This window comes from Protopterus annectens, chromosome 10.part0 (genome assembly GCF_019279795.1).
Source record: "Protopterus annectens isolate FY-2018-M chromosome 10.part0, PAN1.0, whole genome shotgun sequence".
Taxonomy (NCBI): Eukaryota; Metazoa; Chordata; order Ceratodontiformes; family Protopteridae; genus Protopterus; species Protopterus annectens.
In genome coordinates, this window is record NC_056744.1 from 414783592 (window position 1) to 414804246 (window position 20655).

At 41.6% G+C, this 20655-nt stretch overlaps 1 protein-coding gene across 1 annotated transcript in view; it reads left to right on the forward strand.

Moving 5' to 3' along the window:
* PLA2G4A (phospholipase A2 group IVA) overlaps nt 1–20655 on the forward strand; it is a 1409517-nt gene that overhangs the window by 814410 nt on the left and 574452 nt on the right. Inside the window, exon 6 of the mRNA XM_044085320.1 lies at nt 1378–1415. Coding sequence (XP_043941255.1) covers nt 1378–1415 — 38 coding nt within the window. The remainder of the gene's footprint in view (nt 1–1377; nt 1416–20655) is intronic.

A 20655-nucleotide genomic window follows, 5' to 3' on the forward strand; every position in this document is an offset into this window, starting at 1 on the left:
CCAGCTCTGAGCTGTATTTTGATGCAGGGGTTTAAAACTATATGCTGCTACACCTAGTTATCACAGTAGATCTGGAGCTGATTCTGTCAACTTTCATTTGCCTGGTGCGTGCCTCTGACCAAGTCTGTTAATAAGACATTCCTCTGTGGTTGCTCCTGAAAAGTGACAGTGTGTCTAGCTGGTTATCAAACATTTTTTTTAGAGTGAAATGACAATATTAGGGACATTTTGTGTCCATGTATGAGTTTTTTGACAGTAACAACTGTTAAGGGGGATGAAGTATTGCATGGTGTGTACATAAGCACAGCTATTTCAGCATCATAGTGTGGCATGCACATTAATCTTGTTTCCTTTTGCAGTGGTTGTATTACTTCTCTTAAAAATTTTGAATGAAGTATACACCAAGAATATATCTTTATTATAGAACTGACATTATGTCAGCGTAAAATCATGAATATTGCTTCAGAAAGGTAAACTCATCACTTGAAAGATGCTATCTCAAAGCATTCTGGATGACCATGTCAGTATGGCTGTGACAACTTCTTTACTGAGCTGTATTTAAGTCAATAAGGATTGAATTGTTCTTTTAGGTACATTTTGGACCTAAATGTCCTAAGTATAGTTCTTGAAAAGCTGTATTAAACTGTCAAGCATTTCAGAATGTCTGCTGTGACATGTTCCATTATACTCCATGTCCGTTGCATATGGGTATAATCTTTTACTGTAAGGTGTAGAATCCATTGCATATCCAGAATATATTTATATTGAGTTTGCATTATTTTAGAAATGTAAGTCATACAAATATCTACAGAACAGGATAACTTTTGTTACCTTGAGGACAGTTTGTTCACTATTCCCTGTACTGACATTGGCAGTATGGCTGACGTAGCTCCAGTATGGGGCTGTATTTAAGTCCTAGGGGTATGAGTGGGAATTTTAGGTGCATTTTTATGTCTGTGTTCAAGTATGAGCCTGGACATTGTAGAGAAAGGCAGGGGCATCTAGGGAGCAGAAGAGATAATAAGCCCCATTCATACACAGAGATATGGTTTCCACACTCATTTAATAGCATTTTGGTGTAATATTTTTCTAGAAGAAAAGCAACAGAATCTCATTGTGATATACTCTGTCTTTTGCCAGTAGTGTATCTGAATAATTTTTTTTTTTCCTTTTCTTCAGTTTGCTTGAGCCATTTGTAATTTGTTAGGGGTATGTCAAGCCTAAAATTAATTATATACATCGCATTCTTAATACTGATGACATATAGTGTGGAGGTTATATAAAACATTAAGTAAGTTGACAGCTTCACCAGATCTAGTACTGTAGTGTGTCACCTGTGATTACCTAGTATTTTAAGTTGTCTCATTTACTTTTCAGGTTACAAAGGTGATGTTAGAAATGCAGCTTGAAGTTTGGTAAGTACCTCTCAAAGTTATTTATGAAAATGTGAAGTTTTACTCTGCATTGTTTCTTCTATAATCATCGATTTATATGCTTTGTACATATCTGCCTTCCAGTGATAAAGCTGGACAGTAAACCAGCTGTACTGTATGAAGAAATGTGGCATCTTTTATAATACTAAATTTTGTCTGGGAATAGGGACACCCAATTTACAAATTGTCAGCTAGGGTAAGAGAAAGTTAGCATGTGATGGGTATTTTTCTTGAGCTATATACTTAAATGTATGTGGATGTTATGGTAGTTAATGGCTCCATGTTTTTTATAACATCAGTGTGACTTCCACATATGTAGAATACACAACCCAGAGAGGGAGTGAAAGGGTAAATTGAAAAATGGTTTCAGTGAAACGTTACTATTCCTTATTAGCAGAATTTGCTCTTCCATGAGCTCTGCACCATCTGGAGTTCTTGCGTGTCATTGAGTGGATATTTTTTCTTCTTCGCAGTCCTGCTTAGAACAGTGATGGTTAGATTTAAGAGACTCTACAAGTGATATCTCTGTGACCACAATACTGCTTTCAAGCTGTTAGCAGATAACAAGACTTTAAAGCAGCAGGAGATGACACAGTGCTTTTTGAGGCAATTCATATTCCTAATCTGCTTTGTAGTTAGTTTTAGCAAATTAATGATTCCAAATGTGTATAGTTAAGAGCAAGTTTAAGCTATATAGATACTGTAATTTGTCGTATGAGCTATAGCTTGGAAAATAAGTATTTGAAATACTGTTGTATCTCATTAGTCCACATGCTAATCAAAATAGAGACCATCAGTGTAGAAGAGGGATGGGATACCACTGCCTTTGGTAACGGTGGTGGTGATGACTGTGGAGACTATGGCAGATGAAGTATGAAAAGTCAACAGTAAATTGTTAAAGCTAAAACTAGTATTGGCAACAAACATGTGAACATATTACTTTGTGATCTAATGGGTATCATGTTGTGCTTGCAATGGAAGAACAAGATAATGAAAGAGAAAGCTAATAATTCCCAGATAAATTTAATTCAATACTGGCACAATTTTTTTACTCAGATAGTTTTTATTTTAAACATATAACATAATGAATACTTGTTTGCATTTTAAATATAATATATACAATATTTTCATTTACCCTGACACAAGTAGATTAAGACAGCAAAAAGTATAAGATATGGATAATAAGTCATAGTACAAAGTACATAAATTATCAGGAAGAGACTGATTCCAATTGCAAGGTGTCAATCAAAGACGAAACTTTCCTCCTCGGATTATTGGCTAATGGCTTAGGATAGGTTCTTAGCTCTTTAATTTTAGTCTCCATTAGAGCTGTCGTCTTCAGGAAACATAGAAAGTCCTCCATGGTGGGCGCTGTGTTGGAATTTCATTTTTTAGTTATGCATTTCCTAGCTATTGCTAGCATTGTCCATAATAAATACAGATCTTTTTTTATTCATATGAGGACCTTCATTTACATTCAGTAAGATTAAAGCTTTAGTCAGAACAAATAAATCTGTATGTATTGCTTGCATGAAATTATTAATTTCGATCTAATATGTTTTAATATCAATACAGTCATAAAATGTATGAGACCAATCTGCTTTACGTGAACTTTGACATCTCCAACATAGCCCATTACTAGAAGCATTGATTTTTGAAATTTTATAGAGAGTTAGAAAAGATCTATGGAGATATTTCCAATTAAATACTCTCCGGTATTGTGAGTACTATGTTAGCTTAACTGAGAATAAGATGTCTGTTCTATTTTCTGCTGAAAAAGATAATGATAGACCTTTGGTTAAATATTACTAAAATATTCTTTTAGGAACTGTTTTATAAGCTATTATTACTAAAGTATATAAATATAAGTATGAAAATTCATTCTTTATATTAGCATTATTGTATGCAATTCCAAACAGCCAATTTATAAATGTTGGAATAGTCTTAAAAGACAAATTATTTGTTATTCTACATACATCCTTAGAGTATGATAAAACACTCTGTAGTAATAATCAATCATGAGAAGTTAATTCATGATTTGACGATAAATATTGTGCATCCAAGACTTGTTGATGTTTTATACAATGCTGCCAACATATTGCATTTTTATATTCCCAAGAAATAAAAATCTCTCTGTGCACCCTATCAGAGAAGCTCTTTGTGATACTGAATGGAATTAAATATATAAACTAAAGCTTTATGTCCATGTTCATATTAATTCTTCTTCTTCTTCCGGCTTTCCCCAGTTAGGGGTCACCACAGTAGATCACCTGTCCGCTCATGATTGTCAGTGGAGTTTTACGGTGTCGAGTTGCCAGCCAACCTTCCACAGAAGGCACACACTTGCATGCACTCATGCCTAGTGCCAATTTAGAGTGTCCAATCCACCTACAGCATGTCTCTGGGATATGGGAGGAAACCGGAGCACCCAGAGGAAGCCCGCACCAACAGGGAGGACATGCAGACTCCGTACAGAAGGCACCCCAGCCAAGTATTGAACCAGAGAACCTCTTGCTGTGAGGCAGCAACACTAACCGCTGCACCACAGCAGCCGCCCATTCCATGTTCATATGAATAAACTTCCTGAAAACATCAAAGAGATGGTTAAGTTTTGCTATATTATATTGTTTATACTCACAAATACTATAATTTATCTTTATCTGTAACTAAGGGTTTTTTTTGACAAGGTATTTTCATTCATTATTATGACTGAATGCATCAGTATCCAATTAGATGAGTTACTGGGATTTATCTAGTCTATCACAGTTTTAAGTATGGAAGCCCTTATGTAAGATTAAATATCTGGAAAATCTAGCCTCCCTTGCTCCCATTGCCTAATATGATGTGAAAATGCAACTGTATTTCTTTTAGGATGCCATAGGAATCTTAATATGATTGAAGTTATTTCATTTAGAAATCGTTTCTCAGGTAATAGCAAAACAGCCTGGGCTACATGCAATATTTTGGGAAGTAACACCATTTATATCAGTTGTAATCTGTCCTCAAATGTTATAAACATGTTATTCCACTTATTCACCAGTGCTTTGATTACATCAATAACTTTATTATAATTAGGGAACTTGCAGACTTTGGATCCAACCCAGTTTGGCTTTGTCAAAGGCAGATCATGCCTTTTAAACTTGGTTGACTTTTTCGAGACAGTCACCAAGGCCATTGATGAGGGAAAGGCAGTCCATACAGCCTACCTTGACCTGGCAAAGGCCTTCGACACAATACCCCACTCAGGTATCATCGAAAAACTCATCAGCTTGAATGTAAACCCATACATCACAAGATGGGTTGCAAACTGGCTAAGTGACAGAACCCACAGGGTCAGAGTTGCTGGAGCCATGTCAGACTCAAAGCCTGTCACAAGTGGTGTCCCACAGGGCTCAGTCCTGGGTCCACTCTTGTTCGGCATCTATTTTCTGAAGTACAAGCAAACACAGGAGGGTTATGGCTGACAAAGTTTGCAGATGACTGCAAACTGGGCCATAGTCGAAAACACATCTGACACAGATATCCTTCAGAAGGGCCTCACAGAAGCGGATAACTGGTGCCAGAGCCATGGCCTAAAGTTAAATGCCAAGAAATGCATAGTCATACCCTTCGGGAAAAACAAGGTTACCCCTAGCTACCATATAGGTGGCAATCCACTGAGCACAGAAGAAGTCATCAGGGATCTGGGGACCCAGGTTGACAGTAGCCTTTCGTTTGACACTCATGTTGCTAAAGTAGTTAGGAAAACCTTCTACATTGCCCACCTGATCATGTAGGGATTCACATCTAGATCAAGGTAGGTCATCGTCCCCTGTACTCATCACTCATTAGACCTATGATTGAGTACAATGCCCCTTTTGGAATGTATCTGACCCGACACCTGCAGCAGCTGGAAAGGCCCCAAAAGTTCCTCACCAAAAGGATAAAGGGTCTCAAAAATATGTCTTATGCTGCCCGACTGAAAGAACTCCAGCTCTATTCAGTCTCATACCGCTTGCTCAGAGGTGACCTGTGCCTGACATATAAGGCCATGTCAAACCCTGATTTGATGAATATGCTTCACCTCAAAAAATCTAGATCCCTCAGAACCACAAGGGCGGGATACTTAAACCTTGACACGGTTATTAATAGAACGTGCTGGAAGGACAGATTCATCATCCAGAGACTCCCTATGCTGTGGAACAAAATCCCGGTACATGTGAGGCAGAGCACCTCGCTGGCCTTGTTCAAGAGGAATCTTGACCAATGGATGGGGGATCTCAGATATACCCCAGGGATTACTTCAGTGTCACTGCTTGACAGAGGCACAGCAAAATAATAGGCGTAGTTTTATTCAAACTAAAGGGGTGGAGAAAGCCAAATAACTATGGGCTAGGCTTATAAATGCCCTTGGGCAGATAGCCTAGTATGAACCTATGAACCTATGAACTTTTAGTATATCTTTCATATTTTTGCACAAGACAATCCCCAGATAATTTAAAGCAGAGGCTTGAGTGCCAATAATGTGATTCTCAACCACTTGTACTTCCTTTTTTTGTTCAATAACAAGAATTTTGATTTTTATTTATTAAAGTGAAGACCTGAGATCCTTTGGAAGTTTCCTATTAATAAATCTGTCATCTAATACTTCTTTTGAATTAGGTAAGAAGCACATCATCAGCAAACAACATTATTTTACAGCTATATTAGTCATATATATCTATACTGTTGATGTTTGGGTTGTTGCATATTAAAATAGCTAGTATCTCTATGGCTAATGCAAATAAAATAGGTGACGTGGGGCAACCTTGTTTAGTGCCTTTAGTAATCTAAAATGTTTGGCCCAATTTGATGACAAGGCAAGAAGTAAAAAGTCTGCATGTTAAAGGAATTCCAGAGAGGAAAGAATGTTTTGAATTTTAGCCTGTGTGAATGAGAGGTTGGCTGAATGGTTAGGTTGCTTGGTGGAGTTATCATAGAGACAGACTGCCTTTAGCAGTTAACTATGGAAGCCTGTTATAGCCTACTTTACAGAAAACAGGAGAATATTTTGGGGTAATGACTGCTTTGTTCAAACAGCAAAACAACATTTGCTGTTTATTGATATCATGTAGCCCAGGCGGGTAAGACCCTAGCCCTGAGCAGCCGCCTACCATCACCCAGAATGATACCACAGTAAAATCAGGAAATGATTGATTTCAACAATTGGCAAAGTTTCTGGTGTCATTCCAAAGGGGTCCCGTATCTGTCTGCCTGGGATGACATGACTGACAGACCTTGATGCTTTGCCAGAGATATCCTGCATCTGTAATCCCTGGGCTTCTGGATACTGGCCAAGGCTCTTGCCACTGCTATAGTGCCTTTTTTGGGTGGTGTTCCAAAGACCAAATTACCCCCGTAACAGCTGCAAACAAATGCAGTCTGAGGGTCATGCTGCTCAATGCTAGAAGTCTAAATCTCAACATGCACTTGCTTGAAGCACTCCTTAAAATGGAGAACATCGACATTTGTGCTGTAACAAGACCTGGTTCAAAGCAGCAGAAAGCACCCCTGCACTACCAGGCTATAACTCATTCCACACCTTTTGGATGCATAACTTGGACCGAAGCCCCAAAGGTGGTTTTGTTTCCATATTCATAAAGGATGCGCACACCTCCAGACTGGTAGCCCAACATAACGCATCAGAGATACTTCAGGTGCTGCTAACACTGGGTAAGACAGTGAGTCAGGTTGTAGCCTGCTATAGGTCCCCAACCATGTCCCAAGAATCACACTCCACATTCCTAAGCACCCTGGAGAATATTAGAGTCCAACTTAACACTCTCATACTGGGCGACTTCAACTACCCCCCCATTATCTGGGAAAACTACTCATGTACCAATACATGTGCCCAACGTTTCCTGGAATTCATTAATTCCAATGCCCTGGACCAGCTCATTTTTACCCCCACTAGAGGTAGCAACATCCTTGACCTGATCATTACTAACATGGGCGACCATTGCTGTATACCGTCCTCCCTGGTTAGATCCAATCACAAACTAATCACCTTGGAAATCCACATCTCTCCCACCCACCTTGCAAAAGTAACTACCATGAAAAACTTCTCCAAAGCTAACTTTGGGCTCCTAATAACAGAGGTGGCTAACTTCATGGCACCTGTACAAATGGAGTATAGTTGCATGACTGCCAAATCATACACTAACGCATTGTACGAACACGTACACAAATGCATGGATCTCACCATACCCAGTAGAACCAAGACTCTCTCTTCCAAAAAAAGAAAGCCAATCTAGTGGTCCCCTGTCATAAACAAACTCTACAACAGAAGGATGAAAGTGATGCGGAATAAGGTGAAGTCCCATGACTGGAAAAAAATCTCTTATCAGCCTCAACAAAATGTTGAGATCCCTCATCAAATCCTCCACAGCTAGCTATGAAAACAGAATTACAGCAGATAGTAAAGACAACCACAAGGCCTTCTATAGTTATGTAAAGAATCTCCACGCCAATACCTAGATTTGCTCTGAGCTGCTGCACAATGGTACCTCCTATACCAAGCCAAGAGATATTGCCAATATACTGGCTGACAGATTCAGTGCCAAATTTACCCCTCTCACCCCACCAGAGGACCAATCACAATACCAGTAGATTGTCAGGCGCCCAGTATTACTGCTGTACAGGTTTAAACAGCACTGTCCAAGGCCAAGAATACAGCTTCTATGGGACCTGACAATATCCCTGGCTGTGTTCTACATGAACTCCAGAGTAAACTGGCACCTCACCTGTATGCCCTGTTCAATCACAGCCTCACCTCAGGCTTTGTCCCTATCAAATGGCATACTGCTACAGTCATCCCTCTCCACAAAGGTGTAGTGACTACAGACCCTGGGAACTATCACCCCATTAGCCTGACGAGTCTGATATGCAAAGCTATGGTAAGCATCATCATGGACCTAATAAACAAGGATATAGGGAATCTCCAAACTCTGGATCCCACACAGTTTGGTTTTCTGAGGGGTAGATCATGCCTGCTCAACCTGGTTGACTTCTTTGAGTAAGTCACCAGAGCTGTGGATGAAGGCAAGGTGGTTCATACAGCCTACCTTGATTTGGCCAAAGCCCTTAATACCATTCCCCACTCAGGAATCCTAGAAAAATTCACTAGGCTAGGCATCAACCCCTTTATCACAAGGTGGGTTGCAAACTGACTCACAAATAGAAACCACAGTGTGAAAGTAGCTGACTCTAAGTCAGACTGCTAACCAGTCACGAGTGGAGTCTCACAGGGTTCGGTCCTGGGTCCTCTCCTGTTTGGTATCTACTTCTCTGAAGTCCAGGCCAACACAATGGGACTCTGGCTGACCAAGTTCACAGACGATTGCAAGTTGAGAGCTATTATTAACTCCCCAAGTGATGCTGACATCCTACAGAAAGGCCTCACTGAGACCACCGACTGGTGTCAGAACCATGGCCTTAAGCTCAGTGCAAAAAAATGTGTTGTCATCCCCTTTGGGAAAAACCCATTTCCCATGAATTACCACATCGATGGTAGTCCACTGAACACAGAAGGCGTTATAAGAAATCTGGGAACACAGGTTGACAGCAACCTCTCTTTTGACCTCCACATTGGCACTGTGGTCAGAAAGTCCTTCTATGTGGCACATCTCATTACTAAGGGTTTTGCATCCAGGAAGAAAGAGGTCATTGTCTCCCTCTATTCTTTCCTCTTTAGGCCAATCATTGAGTACAATGCCACATTTTGTATGTACCTCACTAGACACCTGCAATAGGCTCTATTCGACAGAGGCACAGAGAACTAAGGTCAGGTGGCATGATGCCATGGTAATCCTATGGGCTAAAAGTACCTCACAAAGAGAATCTTAGGCCTTAAACACTTGTCCTATATGGACAGACTCAAAGGCAATCTTAGCTTGACTTACAAAGCTATGTCTGACCCAGCTCTGTTAGAAATTCTACATCTGAAGAAATCCCAATCCCTCCACACCACATACTCCAGACACCTCAACCTCATTACCACAATCAACAGATCAAGCTGGAGGGACAGGTTCATAACCCAGAGACTGCCCATGCTATGGAAATAGACTTCCCATACATGTCAAACACAGCACCTTACTGGCCCTCTTCAAGAGAAATCTTGATGAATGGATGGGAAACAGAAAATTCATCCCGTGGATCACTCCAGTGGCTCTACTCAACAGAGACACAGGGAACCTAAGGTCAGGTGGCATGATGCCAGGGTAATCATATGGGCTTGGCTTGTAAAGGCTCCAGGGCCAATAGCCTAGTACATACCTATGAACCTATGTGATTTAGACTAAAAAAGATAAAAGTTATTGTATGCAGTATTGTATAAAGTTTTCTTCCTAATTGGAGTGAATTATTTGTGGATGCAAGACTGGCAGGGAACAGGATATCTCGGTATGTAGATCTAAACAACACAGTTCTCTTTTACAACACTCTAGGACAAGGAAGAAACAAAAACAACATGCTAGGAGTGTAAGGCATTCCACAAGTGGATGAATGGCTGCAATATTGTCACTGTTGTTTGAATAATTCATGGCTGCTGATTTTCGTTGAGCATCAGCAGTTTTCAGATGTTTTGCCTGTTAAAAGTAGCTAAGTATGTGACATATTTCAATTTAGTTGTGTTCAACCTTACTGAGCAAATGTGAAACAGCAGTGTATTAACTATGTCTGCTATAAAAATATAGTCAGTTTTACAGTTACTAGAAGTTTATTTCAGGATGAGGGACAGTATTTGAAGATCATTATATTTTATATGTTGTACTCATCATTTTAAAAGCTTAAAGGCAGTGCATGGTTTACATAGTATTTGATTAAAGTTCTTTTTTTTTTTCAGTCGGCACAATTTTCACAGTGGCACCACTGCCTGAACCTCATTGCCATATTCATTTTTTCCCCATTTGGTAACAGCTAGGCTTCCCCACATAGGGCAAGAACCCAAGAGCCTATTTGCTCCATGTCTAGAAAGCTTTAATCAGATCATTCTCCCTCCTGAGATGTGAGAGTCGGACAATAAAGAATAGGTCAGTGTGCCAATCATCGTGACTTTCCTAACCCCCATTTTAGGTTGTGATTGCTTTCACATGGAGGATGAAATGCTGCTCTACAACACCGTGCCTCTCACTCAGGCCATGCTATGCCTTTGTAGTGTCAACATGCTAGGGACCTTTGGATTGTTAACAAAGTGAACATTTTGCGATGCCATTAAACTGTTGGACTCTGTCTCACAGGGGAACACCCTCTCTTTGAATAGTGGGGCCAGAGGGGTCCTACCCTCAAGGGAATAATGTTATCCATGCTCAGATGGGAAATGATTAGGTCTGACTTGTTTGGATGAGGACAGTAACAATTTATTGGATTGCCAGGAAGTGGTCTCGGTGATTATGTAGCATAAGGCCATCTAAAAATGAAGTTTATATTGACTTTCTTTTGTAGTCAAGTGTATTTCTCTTAGAGGTAGTGTGTGTAGTAAAATGATTTGTCTTTAAGTATGGTGCTGGGCAATTTGGCTTGACTTACTTGAGATTAGTAGTTACAAAATAGGATCTAGCAGGACATTGTGATGGGAATGACTATGACCTAAGCAATTAAATTAAAGTGGATTATTATGTATGGGAGAGACTCACCCTACAGTGGTACCCTGTTATATTTGTACTGGGCAGGAGAATCTGTACTCATCTTCTGGTTACAAGGTTTTAATGGGCTATTTTATGCTTAATTTAAGATTTGTAATTTGAAAAAAAATTGACGCCTACTTAAGTAGCAATTTCAGGAATTAATTTAAATGGCTTATAATTTTAAATAAGATGGACTGAGGAAGAGGATAATATCACCAGGAATTCATGCACGATGGGGGGGGGCATTTGTAATGGACAGGTGGATTATTACCAGATATGCCTGTATCCGCTCAGATTTAAGCTTTAGCCTGTCAAAAGTGTTTAATAGCATCTTTCAAGTAGTAGCTGTATGAAAGGTTTCACTTGTTTCCATGGTCTCGGAGTTGTAGGGAGCCAAGGTGGTAGCAGTGCATATGAATTGTCTTTGATAATGATATGGATGGTGAGTTACCAGATAGTTTGACAATAGAGGTTAAATAGTGAAGGGGAATCTTCATCACTAGCTATAAGTATATTAGTTTTTGAAACTGGGAACAAATTGATGTGAGTGCATGGTAGATGTCTCTGTAGCTACATATTCAAGCTGGCAAGTTTAACTATCTGCATTATAATACTCAGATTGCTGAAGTTGTAAAAGATTTATAAGGCCTTATGCAGTAGTCCATAAAGGAAGGTAGTCCATAAAGGAAGGGGATACATGCATTGCCTAATTGTGTAACTAGGCAATTGCAAGGTTTTCTCCTAATGAGAGGGTCACATTCACTGTAAGACTGAAACCTGAAGCATTTCCATAAACTTTGTATTATGAGACTATGTGAAAACTTAAACTGAGTAATGGCATGTCTAAATTTAAAAGCCCTCTCTGTCTTGATGACCTCTCTGTATATGCAGAATACTTTATTGCCAATATTTTATGCATATGTAAATAGCTACATAGATGCAGCTGTCCACCTGTGAAGTAATTGGAGTACATTATTTTAAAAATATCTCTAACATCAACATGCTCTTTAATAAAATAAAAAGTTCACTGCATAGAATAATAAATCTGACTGTCAAGATGTCAGAAACACTCGTGCTAGACCAAAAAGGAATCTTGGACCATGATCACATCAACCAAAGCCAGATATGAGGTACAATAGACTCCTAGACAAAGGCACCCATAAAGCCTTCTTTAACTATGGGAGAAACCTCAGAAGGAATGACCAGCACTGCACTGAGCTGAAAGTAAGGGATATCACATCCTCAGACCCTGAGGATATAGCCATTCCAAAGGTTGAGCTTCAATGGACCCATACGGCTATAGACTCATAAGTCCAACAAGCCTCATCTGCACTGATATGGAGAGGATCATTATGGAAATAATAAGTAAGGGATATCAAATACTCAGACCCTGAGGCTATAGCAAGTCTACTATACTGAATAAATTTAGCTCAAACTTCAACCCCTCTATACTCTCCTACATTCTCAGATCACGTGTTTGCATCTACAACTCTCCCAGCACACACACATCTCCCAAAAGCAAGTCCTCAAATTACTTTCCAAGGCCAAAAACACACTCATCTATAGTGTCAGACATACCTCTCAACTGTCCAGATTTTGGCAGGATGTCCAAATTTTTGGCTCATATTTTTGGTCTGTACCCTACAAAATTTGCATTTTTCTGGTAAATCACTGGGATGAGCTGAGGACTGAAGTCACTAAATAGTGGCATACATTTGAGTTCCAGACTTCATATCCTTCAGAAAATGTATGTTAAAATAAACTCTGTTAATATAGCAACTTTTTAAGTTTATAAGAGCAATATTTAAAGTGGGCGGCCACGGTGGTGCAGTGGTTAGCATTGCAGCCTCACAGCAAGAGGTTCTCTGGTTTGATCCTTGGCTGGGGTGCCTTCTGTGCGGAGTCTGCATGTCCTCCCTGTGGTCACGTGGGTTTCCTCCAGGTGCTCCAGTTTCCTCCCACGTCCCAAAGACATGCTGTAGGTGGATTGGACACTCTATATTGGCCCTAGGTGTGAGTGTGTGCCTACTGTGGAAGGTTGGACACCGGGCTGGCAACTCAACACTGTAAAACTCCACTGCCAATCATGAGCGGACAGGTGATCCACTGTGGTGACCCCTAACCGGGAAAAGCTGAAAGAAGAAGAAGAAGAGCAATATTTAAAGTATGCCCCTACTTTTGTGCCTTTGTCCCCCCATTTTGTCAGGCTTTGTCCAGATTTTTTGCACTAAGAGGTTGAGAGGTATGATGTCAGATAACATACTGGGGTGCCTACTATCTGATCTTAAACAGAACCAGTCTAACCCCCTACAGAGACTGTTCACTTTCAGCCTCCAAACAAGCTTTGCATCAGACAAATGGGGGACAGCAGCAATTGTCCTACTGCACCAGATGAATGGAGGACAGGAGCAGTCGTCCTGCTGCACCAGAATGAATGAGGACAGCAGCAGTCATCCTGCTGTACCAGATGAATGGAGGATTGCAACAGTTGTCCTACTGCACCAGATGAATGGAGGACAGCAGCAGTTGTCCTACTGCACCAGATGAATAGAGGACAGGAGCAGTTGTCCTGCTGCACCAGAATGAATGAGGACAGCAGCAGTCATCCTGCTGCACCAGATGAATGGAGGATTGCAGCAGTCACCCTACTGCACCAGATGAATGGAGGATTGCAGCAGTCGCCCTACTGCACCAGATAAATGGAGGAAAGTAGCGGTTGTCCTACTGCACAAAGGTGGAGCTTCAATGGAACCATGTGATTATGGACTCACAAATCCAACAAGGCTCATCTGTAAAGCTATGGAGAGGAGCATTATGGAAATAATAAGCAAGGGCATAAGTGACCTACAGATTCTTTAGCCAAACCATTTTAGTTGTGTGAAGAACAGATCCTGTCTGATTAACCTGGTTAACTTCTTCAAAAAGGTTAATGAAACAATGAATGAGGAAAGAAATCTGTGTTCACTGCACTTATAGATCTCACAAAGGGGTCTGATCTCATGTTGAACTCAGGAATTGTTGATGTCCTTCTATTCCATTGTTGCAGTATTCTACATGTGGGTTTACCCTTCTTCCTTTCGCATATGTCTGGCCAGTATTGCAAAGTTTTTCAGTCCCTTAGGTTACATTGGGCATCTGATGTGGCTGTAGGTACGTGGGCCATTAAAGTGATGTCTGCATACACCAGACCTCAGAACTGTTCAGCCACCAGTCGTAAGCCAGGTGTTCCTGCTACTCGCTGACGTCGGATTAGAAATAATCAGATAAGTTCCCCATTGGGGAACCTTTCAGTCCTTCATTTTTTTGCATATAGTTTGTTTATGTCATCTGGAAGGAGCAACTGTAAGTGTGGCCGGCAGATTCCCCACAAAGACACCCACGATCAGTGCCTTTTTTGTTTGGGTAAAGAACATGACCACGAGAACTGCCCTATTTGTCAGGCGTTTGTTCCTAAGACCTTATGTCTCCATTTGCATGCTCTGGACCTTTACCTAGAAAACCAGCGATTAAAGCAACTTGCATTAGGGATGGAAGGTGCTTCTGATGCCCTGACAGAACTGCCTAAAAAGAGGGCCAAATATATGCAGTCTAACTCTTCTGCTGTGCCTCTACCACTCATACCTCAGCCTGTGGCCGACATCAGCCTGGCAGAGGAATCAGCTTCTGCCAGACAGGATATAGCAGGTACCTACGAGGAAGCCGCACAATCCTGAGTGGACGGCACATCCATAGAGGCATTACTGACATCTGCCTTAGACGCCCGAGGGAACCAGCATTCTCTGTGGGCCCTTTGGATTCTACTGATCTATCCATGCTTCTGACTCGAGGCCTTCTCCTACCCAGACCATCTCTCTCCACAGTCCAATTGGCAAGCTTTAAGTCAAAGCCTATTTAATGCATTCATGGCCCTACACCCTACCTCATTAGGAAGCCCTAGCATAGACCCTCCACTCTTAATCCTAGGCCTCAAACCTCAGATACTGTAAGGGGAGAGGAAGAAGAACTTTCTGACTCCTCCTCAGAGGACAGGACTCCCTTTCCTGCACTTCACAGATCACCTCTCCCCTGGCATATGGCTCCCCAAAAAATAGTCCATTGACCCTGACTCCCCAGATGAGGTTTTAACCTTCAGGGAAACAATCTGCAAAATGAAAGACCACTTTAAGTTGGAATCCACTGACATGACTGAGGTGCAGAACAGGTTCTAAGACGTCATACAGATGGACTGCCCCAGTCCTCCTGCTGTCCCTCCTATTCTGCTGGCATTTCTGGATGCCTTTCCTTCAGCATCCCATAACCCTGACTCACAACCACCTGCCCCATGCAGAACTGACAGATTGTGCAAAGTTCCAGAATCAGAGAAATTTCTCCTCAAGTGCCCTCCAGCTGACCCAGCCACTAATTCCATTTCCACTGATAGGGCTTTCAAACTTCTACCTACTACAACCATACTTCCAGCTTCCAAGGACAGCAAGACAATGGAACATCTGGGTAAGAAGATCTACACTTCTTCCACTCTGTCTTTCAGGGCCACAAATTACCAGACTCATATGGCTAAGTCCTCCTTAGCCCTGCTGGACAAAGCCACCAAGGAACTGGCCGATATCCCAGACTACGCAGCCAAAGCCTCACTGCCCTCCCTCTTAGCTCTCACCTCTCAGGTGAACAGACACTCCCCGAGGTGCAGTTATGATGCAGCTGAAGCCTCAACTAGGTCAGCTGCATCAGCTTCTGCTTTAAGGAGATATTGTTGGCAATGTCTACAGCCCCTGCCTGACAACTTTAGGGCAAAGCTTATTGATGCCCCTTTAGATCATTTTGCCTTGTTTGGCAGTAAAGTAGTTGACATCTTCAAGTCTCTACAGCAAAAGGGCAAAGAAATGCAGGATCTTAAACACCTGCTAGTTTCGCCCATTCCTAAGTTCCATAGGAGCTACACTGCCAAAACTCAATTCATAAGGAAACAATCTCACCCCCAATGGTTCCCTCCAGGCCCAGGAGACCTCCTAGGAAACAGTCCCCCCTGGCTAGAGCTTCTTCAGCCCCCAGCCAGAGGCCTCCCTTTCAAGATGGGGCAGGTAGAATCTGACTACCTGCCAGCCGCTCCTACCCCACTACACCTGTCTGACCATCTCTCTCATTGTTTTCCTGTATGGTCTCCTACATTACCTCAGACAAATGGGTTCTTTCCATCATCCAGAATGGTTACTTTATGACCTGAATCACCCCCCAGTACAAAAAGGCACTCCTCAGCCCCACCTCCTGCAATCTGTACTGAAAGCCCTACTGACTCAGGACACCATAGAACCAGTGCCTCTAGAAGCAAAAGGAAGAGGATTCTATTCCAGAATTTTTCTGATACCCAGAATGGATGGACCATGGAAACCTATACCACATTTCTCACTTCTCAAGCTTTTCCTAAAGGTCCCTACCTTCAGGATGCCCACTCTCCCCAACCTCTTCCCCCTGCTCCTGCCCCAACAGTTCATGGCAACCCTAAATATAAAGGATGCTTATCTGCACATCCCAATAAAGCCCACATTTAGGAACTACCTGAGGTTTTGGCAGGCTCATCCCATTTTCAGTTCTCTGCCTTACTCTTTAGGCTTTCCACTGCACTCAGGGTATTTACAAAATGTCTGGCTCCAGTCATCACTTATTGCAGGACAAAGGGTATCCAAATATTCCCCTACCTAGATGACTTGCTGATTCAGGCAATCAGAAGACCCTCCTCCTTCACACTCAGCTTCTTCTGTCCCTATTGCAATCTCTAGGATTTCAGATAAATTTCACAAAATCTCACCTGGAGCCCACATAGGACATTGTCTTCCTGGAGTGCAAGATTCACACAGACCTCATGAAGGCCTTCCTGCTGCCAGACAACCTGCTCTGCATCCTCCAAGTATCAAAACTGACAGCAAGGCAGTACCTGAGACTTCTGGGTTACATGGCAGCCACTATACCCATGCTCCCTTAGCAAGACTGCACATGAGAAAGCTACAATGGTATCTTTGGTCATTCTAGACCCAACATTCCCATCCCCTGGAATTTAGGTTCCCCCTTCTACCTTGCTTGAAACAAGAAATTCAGTGGTGGCTGATACAAGTGGCCAACGACCCTCTCCAAACACCCCACCCACACACAGATCATGCATACAGATGCTGCAGATCTGGGCTGGGGAGTCATGCCATTCTTAGATTCTTCCCCTTTTTACATTTCTCCACTATGATTTTATTTAATAACAAATGCTCCTTTGTTCCATTTGACTTTCTTTTATTGCCCCTTTTGTTCTATTGCCATAATTGAGTCTTCTTCTAAATGACTACAAACTCTGTCAGCATAATTTCCAGTGTATAAGTTTATAGGTTATCGGAATGCAAGTTATTGGTGTATAATTTTTAAGGTAGATTGCTGGTCACTCTTAAGTAGGAGCATTGTTTTTCCTGTTAGCCAGGTTGGTGTCTGTTCTGTGCGTGCATATAACTAGTTCTTACTTATGGCTAAATCTTATTGCAAAGAAGTTAATACTTTAACCAGAAGTTAGATATTGCATCTGGGCCTGCATTTTTCCAATTAGAGGCCTTTCTTAACTTTGTTTCAGTCTCTCTGGATGTTACTTCATCCCATTTCATATCCTGTACCTTTAAACCTCTTATTCTTTCTTTTACTTCTATCCATTTATCATCTTTATGTTCCACAAGATCTTCAAAAATAATTATTCAAAATGTATCTATTTCTTTTTTTTTGGCAGTCTTTCAATTCCTTTAACCTTGTTTCCCAATTCTCTATAAAACTTTTTTGGGTCATCAATGAATTGCTTATTTTGTACTTTTCCTTTATATTTATCTGTGTATCTTCTAAGTTTTTCCACCTGTGCCGAGATTTTTAGTTTATTTGCGACAGTACATGACAGATCCTGGTCTGTTCTGATACTGTGTGTTGCTTTTATCACATCTGCCTTTCTACGTATTTTTAATGATCTGCTCCCGCTTAAAAAAATTCTTCCATTAAGGTTACTTCATGGTGTAAATGTCTCTCCCTCCTTTTTTAGGGATTCCTCAGCCTCCTCTAGAGCAAATTCCTCATTTCCTAGAGGTTCTAGGGTACCTGGTGAACCAAGGAACCATTCAGCCTGTTCCCCCTTTCCAAGTGGGAAAAGGTTTTTATTCCAGGATGTTCCTGGTTCCTCAAAAGGAGAGGACTTGGCGATCTTTTCTGGATATCTCCCTGCTCAACATCTTTCTCAAGATGCCCTCTTTTCGGATGCTTACTCTTCAATCCTGTTTCCTCTTTTTCTATTCCATATTTTTTCTAGTGCCTTTGGATCTGAAGGATGCTCACTTTCAAATCCCTATTCACCCTCTTTTCAAGAAGTTTTTACATTTCTCTATTTCTTCCTGTCATTTTCAGTTCTCTGCTTTACCTTTGGCCTATCTACGGCCCCAAGGTTCTTCACAAAATGCCTAGCTCCTGTTATTGCTTTCTGCAGGCTCCAAGGCTTTCAGGATTTTCCTTATCTAGATGTCCTGTTGCCTAAGGTGCCTTCTCCCAGTTGCCTGGTACAGGATCTGGAGGAGTTCACAATCTCTCTTCACAGTCTGCGGTTCGCTATCCATTTCCAAAAGCCTGTCCTGACTCCCTGTCAAAACCGGGTCTATATTATAAAGCCGAATTAAGCGAATACGAATTCATCTTCACATAAAGGTCGATGTGTGAATTGAGCGAACAACGTAAATGCCAAAAGGGAGAATGCTGAACGTGATACTAGAAGCAACAGAGCGCCATACAGGTAAGGTAAACCCAACTCAGAACACCTAAACTAAAACACTTTTCTAAATGTTTTTGCAGGGGGGCAAGCCCCCCTTCACCCCCACACCCCCCTACTTAAATATACCAACTCTAAGACCATACTACAGTGGTGAAAAGGATTTATTTCCTCATCCCCATGATCACCCTGCTGGCCGAGGAAATATGTTAGACATTCGCCCTTTAGGCATTTACGTTGTTCGCTCATTTCGTACATCAACCTTTATTTGTCAATGTAAACGTATTCGAGTAATTCGGCTTTCGGGTTTATAATATAGACCCTCAGATATTGCCAATGTTGGCCTCTCTTCTACCTCCAAAAGTTTCGTCATTGACAAAAATCTTTCATTCTCTTCTTTTTTTTGACTGCCATTCCAGTCAGAGAGTTTCTTTGGGCTCTGGGATTCATGGCCCCTTCTATACCAATGGCCCATCTTGTCAGACTGCATAAGCAGAAGATTCAGTGGTACCTCAATTCGTTTAGTTACAGCATTGCCATCCTCTGGTTTTCAATGTACCTCTCCTTTCTCATCTAAAAAATGAATTGGAGTGGTGCTTTCAACAATTTGCTGTCAACCCAGGCCTGCCCTTTCGGTCTGCAGTCCCTTCTCAAGAACTGTTTATCGATGCCTCAGGGGTGGGGTGGGGACCTTCAAGTGGTCACCTGAAAGTTCAGGGTCTCTAGCCCCCCCCCAACAGAAATCAGATCATAAAAACATCAGAGACAACAGCTCTGATTCTGGCTCTTTGGGCTTTTCACCCATTGTTCTGTCCAAGGCCATTAAAGGTACATACAGACAACACTGCAGTGATTGTGTTAACAAGCAGGGAGGCACCAAATCTTACCTGCTCTGCAGGATATCTCTTCGGGCATAGTAAGTGGATCTCAGTTATCATTTAACTCTTCAGGCAGTTTCATTCCTTCAGAGCATAATCTAGTGGTAGACACACTCTGAGCAATTTCAAAACACAGGCTCATGAATGGATACTTCACAGAGACATGTTTCTGGACATTGGTGGGGTTTTCCTCAAGTAGATGTTTTTGCCTTCCCTCTGAACAGGCACTTCTGTTCCAGAGTGTCATGCCATCTGGCATGGAAGACGGATGGCCTTTCTTTTTCTTTTCCTTGGAAGGGGATGGTTCTTTATGCTTTCCCTCCTCTTTCTCTGCTTCCAAGAGTCCTACAGAAGATTCAGCTGGACTTCCCAAAAATCTTGTTAGTGACTCCCTTTTGGCCAAGACAACAGTGGTTTCCCCTCTTAATGCGTCTGATCAAGGACAATCACCACAATTTACCTCACCAGATGGACCTCTTCACACAGGTCAAGGGGTCTCTCATCCTTCCTCACTTGTCTTCAATTGATGCTGTAGGTGATAAGGGTTTTGATACCTTTTAGCACCTCTTTTCTGAGGATGTACTCAGGGTTTTGCAGGAGGCAAGGAAGCCCACAACCAGAAAATCTTACATGTCCAAATGGAAAAGATTTTCTGCCTGGTGCCATGCTTGTAACCAGGACCTTTTTTAGTGGAAGTCTCTTTTCTCCTTTCCTGTTTGTAAGAGTGGCTCCAGTCTGGCTTGGCTTATTCTTCTGTGAAGACCCATTTGTCAGCACTTTCTGCAGGACTGGCCTTGAAGCCTCCCTTGACTTCTCATTTTGAGATCAAAAAATTTCTTAAAGGTGTCCTGCATCTTATGCCTTCAAGGAAACCTATTCCTCCAACTTAAGACTTTACTTTTGTTTGGGAAAATTGACTCAGGCTCCTTTTCAGACTG